General features: G+C 37.6%; 1 protein-coding gene and 1 pseudogene across 2 annotated transcripts; both read right to left on the minus strand.

Annotated features, from left to right (window-relative positions):
* Positions 1 to 752: 752 nt before the first annotated feature.
* LOC146390811 (tripartite motif-containing protein 16-like) lies at positions 753 to 5,302 on the minus strand (annotated as a pseudogene). Its single transcript, XR_014799491.1, has 8 exons — positions 5,201 to 5,302; positions 4,977 to 5,114; positions 3,722 to 4,096; positions 3,530 to 3,625; positions 2,593 to 2,826; positions 1,495 to 1,656; positions 1,363 to 1,422; positions 753 to 1,279 (listed from the first exon to the last, which is right to left on the minus strand). The product of XR_014799491.1 is annotated as a tripartite motif-containing protein 16-like (transcript).
* A 5,715-nt stretch (positions 5,303 to 11,017) lies between these two features.
* LOC146390812 (GTPase IMAP family member 7-like) lies at positions 11,018 to 12,448 on the minus strand (the record flags this gene model as incomplete). The annotated part of the gene is made up of 1 exon (XM_084923816.1): positions 11,018 to 12,448. A coding segment is annotated over one exon (966 nt), but the record flags the coding sequence as incomplete, so codon positions are not given.

The following is a 12,448-nucleotide window of genomic DNA, read 5'->3' on the forward strand; positions in this document are numbered from 1 at the left end:
ATACTGGCAATCATTTTTATTTATTTATTTTTAGTGCAAGCTCAGATAAACAGGGAGGGCATCCTATGAAAGCAATCTTAAACCTGTGCCAATTTATTTTTAAAAATAGAATCATTAATTTGGCAAACCTCACAGAAATGAGGGCAGTACTTTGGTAAAAGTGTCACAAAAGTCACAGTAACCTGGAAAAGTAAGATATATTTAAAAAACAAAATAAAAAAAAAAACAAAAAAAAAAAAACGAACAAACAAACCATTTCTCCTACTTTCCCCATCTTCTAGACTTTGGTTATGGTGCAATACAGCATCTCTGTAGCTATAGCTGACTGCAAAACTGACTTCATCTGAACCCATTCATCATTAGTACAATAAGCCCTATGCGCAGTATGTTGTCAACTTTATTTCCTTATGAAATCCCTCCCAAGCATTAAAGTAGTAAAATGGAACAACGACAATAAGGTACATGCAGTTGAAAAAGTGAATATAAACTCAATATTTTAAAAGAACAAACAAAAAACTGTTAAGCATAGTTAATTAGAGCAACAAAATCTTACAATTTCAATGTCCTATGTCACAGTGGGGTACCTGGTACGTCTATCCACATTCAAACAGTGCAAGTCATTCAGCATTTAGCAAATAATTATCAAACAATTTCAATGAGCTCACTTAACAGCAGCATTCACAGGTTTCTACACTGCTTATTTTAGGTCTTGAAAGACATTAATCAACATGGTAGAAGTGAAAAAGTTAGCATCACAACTTCTTCACTTCTGCATAACAGCCAGAGCTTCCTTCCTTCAGCCCAAGGCCAGGATAGAGAGGCTGAGTGAATACTGTGCACACTTTGTGAAGCAGAGTCATAGTGTCAGAGATGCTGTAAAACGACAGAGTACCTGACCTGTAATCCAGGTACACGCCAATCTGAGAGGTACGAGGACCTGACACCGCCTTGGTTACTAAATTATGTTTGAAAGTATATCCGTTTGCAGAGCACTCCAAACTCCAGGACTTGTCATTCTTCCCAAATTCTGAGTCGAATGATGTTCGGCTGATGTTTTTGTAAGACGCTGCCACTGACCAGGCGCCACCACTCCAACTGACCTCCCAATAGCACCGCCCTGTTAAACCCTCTCTGCACAGCACCTGCTTCACACCTCCAAACCTGTCCGAGTGAGATAAATGAAAATGCTCATAGTAGCCACTCGTCACTCGTTGAGAATCTTGTGAAAGGTCCAAGTATTTGTTGACCGAGTTGGGATCCAGTGTTAGAGGACAGTGATCTGATAGACAAGCAAACCAAGAATATCATCAGCCTTCTAGTATTTAGTAAGTGATTACTGCTTTGATATACTGATATACTTACAGCACAAAAACTCTTCTCTGGTCTTTGGCACAGGTGGCAGCACAACTTTTATACCAAAAACTGATAGGAACAAAATAAATGAATAATACTGGATTAAGTGGAATCAAGTGGATGGATATTTCTCTCAGGTACCTGTTGCACAGATCTTGGGCCATGTGGTCTCCAGAAGCTTCTTCATGTCATCTCTCAGCTGAGTCAGACATTCGGTCACGGTTTCCATTGAATGTTGAGGACGAACAACAGCGCCTATTGGCAAGTCTGGAGATTCACATGAGATGAGAGAGACTGGAAGAGCTGGAAATAAAAAAACAAAAAAAACAAAAACAAAAGTTAGGTTAAAATTAAATTTTTGAACATATATACATATATAACATATTTAAATAAAACCAAACAAACATTTTATGTGTAACTATAAAGGAAAAAGAAGAAAAATCCCAATAGGATGTGTGCAAAGTTTCAGCTCCCTGCTTTTCTCAAAAAAGTATTTCTACAATAGATCTAGTTTTTCAAGACTTGTTCCAATATGGCTCCATCAGTATCGGCTCTCAGGCTACGTCCACATGTACACGGGTATTTTTCAAAATGCAGATTTTTCTATGCTTTGCACCACATTGTTTCAGTGAAATTAATTTCTACATTTGTACAATGGTGGACTGTCTCTAATTTTACTCTGCAGTGTTTTTTATTTATATACATACATACATACATACACACACACACACACACACACACACACACACACACACACACACACAGAGAGCGAGAGAGAGGGTGCACCATATACAAAATTCATATCCTCCCTCTCATTTTTTCAATGTAAATTTTTGAAATGCTCATATTCATTTATGAACATTCGCAGCACAGCAACACATTTTAAATCTAATTTATGCATCCTCATAAACAAGAAGTTACAATGTTGGCTCAAACTGCATGTTTCACATTAGGAGGTTTCTCTTTCACCAACTTTGCTTGGGTGGGAAGCTTTGATGGCCTTACATGAAATGAGCGCTACAAAACGTAGCAATTAACAAAACAGTGATAGTGCAGTGTTTTTGTCTTCATGAGGTAATGTTTAAACAGGTTTTCCTCTACAACCATTTGAGCTTTTACAGTTCCAGATGTGACGTTTTTGGTTATAAAACACTGAATTAAATATAGAGTCTAAATGGTGACAGAATTTTAGAAAGAAACATGGGTTGGCCTACAACATAAAATACACACATTTGATACCTGAATGAAATGAATGTGATCTTCTGTATGAGAAAGCAGTTCCAGGTCAGCCTCTCTTTTCTTCAGCCTGACGATTTCCTCCTCCAGCTGCAGCTGCAGAGCTTCTGCCCGAACAACTGCAAGTTTCTCTCGAGCCTCAATCAGCTGCTTTATTAAAGTATGTTGCTTTTGTATGGAGGAGATCAGTTCATCAAAGAGCTCGTCTTTGGACTTCATTGCAGTCTGAAAACAAATCTGTTTTATAGAAAAAAGGTTTAGATTAAGAAAAAAATACTTTTTGGAGGCGAATTTAGAAAACTGAGGCAAAATTCATAAACCAATATAAAGAAAATAAAATGTAGCCACTGCATTTAGTAAATATGTAATAGTTAGTGTTTCATTGATGGATTTTAATTTCTGATTTTTACTCCAAGTATTTTCTGGAGAGCTTTATTTTTACTCATGTTGTCCTCATTAGCTCTTTTAAGTGACCAATTAGGTTTGTTGTTAAAATGTTTTTGTCGTGGTTCATCTGCAGTTTACTTTGCATCTTGACTCACTGTGAAAAGTTTCCATGTAAACAATATCTCGAAGTGTACATGCAACTATGTGCCTGTTGCACACAGATGAAATGGGCCACAGTCAGCCAATTCCAGTTGCTGGCTGAATCTCTTGTATTAAGTACATTGAAAATACAGGATTAAAGCCTGTTAATGCTCTTAATAGAAAACAATTCGTATAACTCATATGAATCATCTCTGTATGACTGTAGGGTCTTCACGTTACGGTATAAAGCACATTAAGGAGGCGGTTATTCTTATAAAAGCTGTATTAATCTGAAAGCAGTAGTTGGATTTTAACCAAGTAATTTATGAGTTTACACTACCACAAAGCACAACATGTACTAGACAGCACTGTGGTCAGTAGAGATATTTGGTTTCTAGTCTTATTTCCACACCTTGAAGTCCTTCACAGCTTGGACCAGCTCATTCAGCTCTTTTTGTCTCTCCTGGGATTTCCGCTTAACTGCACTGTGACTCAGAAAAAGTTGTCCCTGCAAGAAGAAACCGCAGCATCAATGAACATTTTAGTCCCATCAGAGAAAAATTCAAACACTCCAGATTCATTTTGTTTTTTTATTTCTCTTTACCTGCTCAGCAGCTCTTTCTGCTGCAGCTGTCACTGTTGAGTGGCACCAGTGATCATCCATGGTGCACAAATAGCAGATACATCTTTGATCAGTTTTACAGTAAACCTCCATCAGCTTGTTGTGCTTTGCACATATTTTTTCCTTTAATGGCACTGTAGCAGACACCAGCTGGTGAAGCTTCAGCACAGGAAAACTGTGGTGAGGCTCAAGATGAGCCGGACAGTACGATGCCAAGCAGGTCAGGCAAGACATGGTGGCTTTGTTTCTTTTGGTCCCACAACAGAAATCACAGGCAATGTCTGTTGGTCCTGCAGGAGCAAGAGGAGAAGCTGGATGGGCCTGTTGGGTTACTGTCCTGTTCAGCTTCTCTACAACCTACAGTGATCAAATAAAAGCGGTCAAAGGTTTTGCACGACAAACAGAATCAAACTAGAATGGAAAGAGGATGAAGTCAGCTCAAGTATCCCAATTGTGTATTTTCTTTAAACTGTAGAAAATGCAATAAAAAAAAAAAAAGAGTCAACATAATATGTTGGTGTATACAGAATAACTGGCTATGAAAATAATGAAATAATTAAAGTATTTTAGGAGTAACAGCAGTGGGCGTGGTAATCACCTGCAAGAAATTCTAATGTCATGCCAAAATAAATAAGAAATTATACTCCTGGGACTCTGTAATTTAAATACAATTAAATGTGGCATGGTTATTGGTGCCAGACGTGCTGGTGTCAGTCTTTCCGAAAATGCTGATCTACTGGGACTGATACCTACACACAATGTCAGGTTACTGGTGTAGATGTAGTGGTGTTGGGGATATTTTCATGACACACCACGTGTCCTTTGGTAACAAATGAGCTTATCTGAGTATTGCTGCTGATCATGGCACAAAGCTAAAAATCACCCTAAACTGCAGCAGACAAATCTGCAGCAACTGTGTCACGTCACATTGAATCAAAACACTGAGGAATGTTTCCAGCACCTTGCTGAATCTGTGCCACGAATAATTACAACAGTTCTGAAGAAAGAAGCTGGTCAAACACGGCACTGGCCACGTGACCGGTAAATGTAAATGTGTATTTAATCAACAGAAAATCCCGGAGAAACACATTTTGTCAATTAAATCACACAAAAATAGCATCAACAATGAAAAAACAAAACCGAAAAAAAAACAAAAAAAAACCCCCAACAACAACAACTCATATTTCAAATTCAGTTGCTACTTTTAAAAAACAAAAAAACAGCACGGTGGATGCACCTCAGCCAGCATGGTGTTCCTCCTGAGGACAGGCCTTGGGCTGAAGGTCTCCCTACACTGAGGACAGCTGTACGTTCCCTTCTCTTTTTCCTGGTCCCAGCATCCCTCGATACAGCTTCTGCAGTAAGTGTGTCCACACTGGATGGTGACGGGATCTTTGTGAAGACAACGGCAGCGTATTTCATAGCATCTTCAGAGAAATCTTGACATATTTTTTTGATTACATCTTGCTCCTGCTGTGTAAATTTCTCCACTTTAAGGACGATGAGAAAAGCATGAGGTCCGGGAGCGCACTCTGTCATATCCCTGAGTAATTGCTCAGACATGCCTATGTCAAAAATACTGCAAGTGTCAATAAAACTGATGTTATTTCCATTTACAGACTTAATTACTAAACGGGGCAGACTAATTTCAGAAACGGGTGAATGGCATACGTTGAAGACATTCTCTCCCAGTATGGTGTTGGCCAGGCTGCTTTTCCCAGCCCCAGTTTTTCCGAGTAGAACAATCCTCTTTGAAGTCAGTGCTAGAAGACAAGAAACACTTGTGTAAATGAAGGGATGTAGAAGTCAATTTCAAAATGTCTTGTTGGTTTGCTGCTGAATTTGCTGGTTATGTTTTATTTTATGTTTTTGCTTAAGTAAATGTATTTTCTATGAAATTTCCTGCTAAATGGATATTTAGATGATGTGTGCTCATGATATTCACCCCTTATACCTGGCTTACTGATCTGAAATAAGTGATGAGATGATGGGAAATGTATTAATTTTGTGTGTGTAAATCAAATTACTACTAATAGTAATACTAATGCTTCTACTGCTGCCACTAATAATAATAATAATAAAAACCAATAGTTTGGTCTGAATATGAGCTAGAAGCTAAATTTTGGTGGAACTATTAATCATGCCCTCAAAAGAGTGAAATTGGGTGGTTGTTACATTTACAAGCCTAACATGTAATTTTGAAGAAAATTATTTTATATTTCTATGGTTAACATAATTAAATCATGTACGATCTGCATGAAATTCAACAACTTAAAAATTGCTACATTTATTCTTGTTGAGATGACGTGATACAATCTAGTGAGAGTCGTTGGTTACCTGCCTTGCTAAATTCACAAGATCACACAAGATTGCAAACCGCAGGAAAATCACTGGAGTTATAAGAGGACGAAAAGCTTAAACACACCATGTATATGCTATTGCTATTTATTGTGGCTTAACCTATCAAGGACAAAAACATTAAGATTCAGTATTAAACCTTGTAGCTGTCATACTATGGGCAGAAATCTGTGCCATCAGAGACTGAATTTGAATAAGTTAAATTTGAATTTGAATTGCTCGGATTGAATCTGAATTGTAACTTGAATAAATGCTTTTAAAAACTGAATATGAATTAGCCTAATTTGAAATTCAATTTATTGGTTTGAAAATGATCATCACTAAACTGAAATTGAATTTTATAGTTTGAAAATGAATTCATTTGCTTTGAAACTGTATTTTATCCTTTAAAAATTTAGCTGTTGAATAATTTCAGATTCACTTCTCACCATTCAGTTTCAGTTCTACAATTCAATTTCAGTTCCAAAATTCAGTTTTTTGGGACTTACATCTGGTTCCGGTTCAAGAGTAATCAAACGCAGATTAATAGAACTACGTTTTACTAGCGGACCAAAAGTGTTACTGACGGGAATCTACAGGTCTTGAGCTGAATTGACCCTGTGCACGAGAAAATGCTAACTTCCTGGTTTGAGACCGGATGTGGGGTTGTACATTTCCGGTAGCTTTACTTTGCGGTCAATCGCTACTGCAAAGATATACTCCAAAAGCATGTCCAAAATTCGAAAACGGAAAGATCGCGTTAAGTTACAAAGAGGAGAAGGTGGGAACACTCACCACTGTTGTGTCATAAAAAAATCTAATGATCAATTTTGACGTTTAAAGAGTTTAGATCGATCAGTTGTTTACATCACTCTTCTACAGCAGAAGACACATCGTCCACATTCAGAAGCACATCTCTGTATAGTGACTGGTCTTATGATTTAAACAGGCAAATGTTCAGCATTCAAACTACAGGTGAAGAATAGTCAAACCAGATGTTTCCCCCATTATGTCGAGATCAGCTAGCCAAGTACACACCTACACAGCATGTTAACAAACCGTGAAAAAAGCCACACAAAAAATGAATGATTGCTGGTAAGGGTTTCTATACATTAGTATTTACGAAGAGTATGTTGTGACTTACCTTAAAAATTACAGTGGTCCCTCGCTAATAACGTGGTTAACCTTTCACCTCGCTGTTTCGCAGATTTTTTAGTGCAAGTTTGCATGCCTTTTTTTTTACGTCACATTGTGTCCTGCGTCCTGATCGCTGCAGACGATCTCCTCCGTGACGTCTCTCCTGTACAGTACAGAATCGCTGCATCGATCGCTAGCAGTGTGACTCTGAAGTGCAGTACTGTATGTCCATGATGTCCACAAAACGTTTTGCACCGTCAAAAAATAAAATTGGCTACTTGATTTCACCTATCGCTGGTTATTTTTAGAACATAACACCCGATAAACGAGGGACAGCTGAGAAATATAACATTTGAATCCCTTTTCTCTTTTGCCCTGAGGTCCGGGGGAAAAAGTCGATGAACATCATTTACAGATATATTGGGTAAATGCCCAAGACATCTATAGAAATGTAAATCGCTGCTTGATTCATTCATTTGCTTAACTTGTTTTGGACCATAAACCAGGCGCGAATAGGACACCGGAAACAAAGCTCCCCACAGGAGTTTCCGCACCTGAAGTAGCATATGCTAACGTGCACACAGTCAATTAAGACTTCAGAAGTCATTCGTCATGTCGAATGACCAGCGGTTAAACTCTCAGGTTGGTAATAAATGTATTACATACATACACTTTAGGGAGAAAACATAAAAACTTTTTTTTTACTCTACAACATCAATTTAGAGTAAACTTGTTTTGTTTTAGATAAATAAATATTGAAATATCTTTTGAATTAGTTAAATGTCAGAATAAAAACAGAGAGCTGTCTCTTTTTTATCACTTTCATCAAATTTAGGAGTACATATACACTAAGTTTATTGTTAATTAATAAGAAAACTCCAGACGATTCCATTCTGAGCTGAAGAAGCTTCTGATAGGTTAGTAGAGTCCATGTGAGTAAATTGGTGGCACACCTGTGGATGCATACAAGACACCCCCAACACACAGAGCCTGTTTCTTTGACATGGGAAAAATCAAGAGATGTCAACCAAAACACCAGGAAAAGAATTGTGGAGCTCCATAAGTGTGGCTCAACTTTGAATACAATTTGGTGCCATTTGCAATTAAGAAATACAGATAGTTTCTCTCTTTACTCTCAAAGTTAACAAATATGTTTTTTATATTTATCAATCTAAAAAAATAAACATTTAGTCTGATTTGATGTTACAATTAAAAACTGTATCTGTTTTTATCTGAAGAGTGAATATCTGGTTTCAACTGTATATTTGATGATGTTGGTGTTTGGCTTGTTGTCAGCACAAAGAGGGAGAGAGAGGAGAATGAGGACAGAACAGAGATGGAACAAGAGCAGGTGAGACACATGTTAGTCAAATGGTTGTTTGCCAAAACTCATCAGAAAGTGTATCTAGTAGTGATGGGATTTCCGGCTCTTTTTAGAGAACCGGCTCTTTCGGCTCGGCTCACTAAAAAGAGCCAGCTCCCAACCGGCTCTTTAGGTTGTTTTGTTGCTTTAATTAATTAATTATCAACAACAATATAAAATTATGCTCAAAGGGAATTAGTTATGTAAAAAAAATGTGGTTTTCTTTATGTATGTTTATATATAAATATTTATGGGGGCCCCTAGAGATGAAACACGTACAAACTCCAAAACACATTTATAGCGTTAACTGAACTTCCAAAACAGAGCTACCTAGATCACTTAAATTACACAATCGAATTCATATGTCTATTGTTTTTGTATTAATACACAAACACTCATGTATATATATATATATATATATATTTATATATATATATATATATTCAAATAATTAAAAAAAAAAAAAAACTTCATTTACCTGTTACTACCACACACCCAATCCGATTGTTGGTACTTCCTGGCTTGTGTAGCCACCAGGTAACAAAAGCTCAACACGGCCCCTAGCATCCTGGAGCACTTCCGTTGTGTTTTGGAGTTTGTACGTGTTTTGGAGTGTGTACGTGCTTTGTCTCTAGGGGCCACTGTAAATATACTTTTATTTATTCACTCCACATAAAATGTAATAAATAAATTATAAAATACAGAAACCAACTATTTACATTTCATACATTTCAACTTTTAACTACTTAAATTTTCAGCTTTTTCCTTTTAAACTAATTTAAAGTGAAACAACACAAAACACTGCAAACCACAACACAATAAAATATAAATTAAAATATGGGGGGAAAGGGAAAAAAAAGAACGCCCAGATCTTTAATTAAGGGAAAAGTTGGCATTTAGAAATATTAATATCACACTCAACTGACTGCGTTTTATCTTCCCATTGCACTGAGGGGTGGACAGTTCTTAGGTGCCTGTGCATGTTGTTTGTGGAGCCGGCTCCATATGATATCCTTTTCTTGCAGACTCTACACTCTGCCTTTGTTTTGTCAATAAGATTGAAATGGTTCCAGACTTTGCTTCTTTTCTTGGTGTCACTCATTTTCTTTACTGTACCTTTCCAATGTGACGGTGTTGTCTCTTGTTGTTGCTCCCGGCTCTCTTTCTTTCCCTCTCCCTCCTGCTCTTGTTGTGTGCTACTGCTGTTACGAGTGTAACTACCGCCCCGCCCCCTCAGCTCAGCGCTCTGTTTGCCGTCTCTGCTCAGCGCAGACACAAGGGTGACTTGCAGCGTGAAGCGAAAAAAAGTGAAAGAGAGGGCAGGAGAAAGAAAAAAAAAACCCCACGGGAGCCGGCTCGCATCGTTCACTTCAAAGACCTGGCTCTAAGAGCCATTTCGTTCGCAACAGACCCATCACTAGTATCTAGTACCTAGTGTAACTTTTTAGTCTCGACTTGGTCTCGGTCTTGGTCTCGATACCCTCTGGTCTTGGTCTTGTCTTGGTCTCAGTTTGGACGGTCTTGACTACAAGGCTAGCATCTACACATAAGAAGTGGCCAGAGAATGGCAGGAGAAACATGAGCCGTAGTACTGGATCTCAGTGAAATAAGGAGAACTTCCCTCCAACTTTTGCCCAATCACCTTAGTGTCCTGTTTATTACATATAATAAAAAGCATTTACTGCCTGGGTGTGGTGCTCTTTGTCCATCTCGATCTAAGAGGTAGCAAAAAGACACGGCAGCCATTTTTTAACTTGAACCTTTGATTGCTTGAATAAAGAAAAGAGAAAGTTATTTCTTGAGTTTGGATCATCTTCTCTCATAAAAGAACCTGACAATGTCTAACTTGTTTCGTTGTTTTGAATAAGTGAAACTTTGACAGGAGTCTGGCAACATGAGCAACACTTAAAAGCATTAACACTGATGTTATAATAAAGTTTATTTAAGATCAAATCTTTTTTTTAAAGAATAGAACAACTTAAAGTGGTCTGTCCACTCATCCCAGCAGTTTCCATTACTGTTCTGATTTGAAAATGGCTGTGGTAGTTTTAATTGAACTTGCTAAACTTCATCAGCAGGTTCAGCTGAAGTGAAGTCAGTGGAACCTAAATTAAGTAAAAATGAAAGTTACTGTTTAAGTTGGCACTGCCTCTTAAACATGTTTGGCTGAACCTGCTGAGGAGGTTCAACAAGTTTAGCTGAATTATTTAATCAAAATGAAAGTAACTGAAAGTAAAAGTTATTTACTGCTCATCATTAACATGAAGTCATCCAGCCAAAAGATGAATATTGTCAAGAAAAATTGAAGACACTTGGTTACATGTGAAAAAATTAGGTGTTTTATAATTGAATATTATTTGTAACAAAGAAAACATCACAAAACAAAAGCAAAAGTTATTTGACAGTTATAGATCTATTAATATTATATCCAGAGATTTTTTTTTACCTGGAGCAATTGACACAGTCATGAGTAAAGTTTGAAATATCAACTACAACATAAAGGCTTGTAATAGCATATGGACAGGGAAAAACTCACATGCTTACATATATTAAGCTTACTTCATTTATATGTTAACACTAAGTCTTCAACAAAAACTCTTAAGTAAGAAACTTTATGCTGTGCAAATACAGAAATCGAATCACGATGAACAAAAAGATTCCAAAACTTCCCATTCTATAAATTTAATAATGACTCTCTGATGGCAACTTGTAAAGGTGAATGTGAGTAGTTGTACCCAGTTATCTGATCCTATCCATCTGTGGATTTTAAAGGTACTTTATTGAGAGCTTAACAGAGGATGGAAAAAATCTGAGATTTAATTTCTAACCCCTTTTATACATCCAAAAAATGTGGTTTAGTGCTGTAGTTTGTGTGTCAGCTCTATCACCTGTTTCAAACCTTGATGCTACTCAGCTGCTGGCTCTGCAGACCCAGTCGGAACTGTGACAGATGTGTCAGATGCTGTTGCTGCATCTGACATCATTCCTTTTGCTGCAGCTACTCCTGCTGCTGTTCCTAATGCTACTCCTATTGCTAAACCTAGACTTCTTTCTTCTTTCATAAGTTTTATCGCTCCACCAAGGAATGCACCCAGTAGAGCCCCTGTTGTAACTCCTGCAGCTTTTGACAACAGATTTTTAAACACAGATTGTTTTGCCTTTGTTGCAGTTTCCTCTTCCGTAATGTTTGGAGATGACTGTTTGATGCGACCTTCCTCTTTTTGAATATCTCTCTTCACTTCTTGCAGCATCTCATTGGTGAAGTAGCCTCCTTTGTTTGCCTCAATAATCTTGTCAATGGTTTTGAGTAATTCTCCCACCTGATACTGGTTGTTCCTGTATTCATCTCCCTGGTTGTTCTTCCAGTATTTGTTATCAATGACGTGGCAGCAGCCGCCACACTTCTTGATCAGATCGCCCAGAGCTTCACTTTCATTCACAAACTCTTCGATCTTCATTCCCTTAGGAAGCTGGTCACCATGAGTAAAGATTATTATAGTAAATCTAAGCGCGTCATCTGAGAAATATTGATTAATTTTGTCTATTACACCCTTTTCATGCTCTGTGTATTTCTCCACTTTAAGCACAATGAGAAAAACATGAGGACCAGGAGCACATTCTGTGATACACCTCAATATTTCAGACTTCATGTCCTTCTCAGGTCTGTCTGTGTCAATAAATCCAGGAGTGTCAATAAAGAGTACCATTCTTCCACTGACTGACATGAACTTTGCCTGACATTCCTTTGTTCCAGATTTGGCAGTATGATTTACTTCAAACACAGGCTCCCCACACAGGGTGTTGGCAATACTGCTCTTTCCAGCTCCAGTTTTTCCCAGGACCACAATCCTTCTTGCTGACTCTATAAGACA

The sequence above is a fragment of the Perissodus microlepis genome, chromosome 3, assembly GCF_051167445.1.
Source record: "Perissodus microlepis isolate ML-2025 ecotype Zambia chromosome 3, ASM5116744v1, whole genome shotgun sequence".
Taxonomy (NCBI): Eukaryota; Metazoa; Chordata; class Actinopteri; order Cichliformes; family Cichlidae; genus Perissodus; species Perissodus microlepis.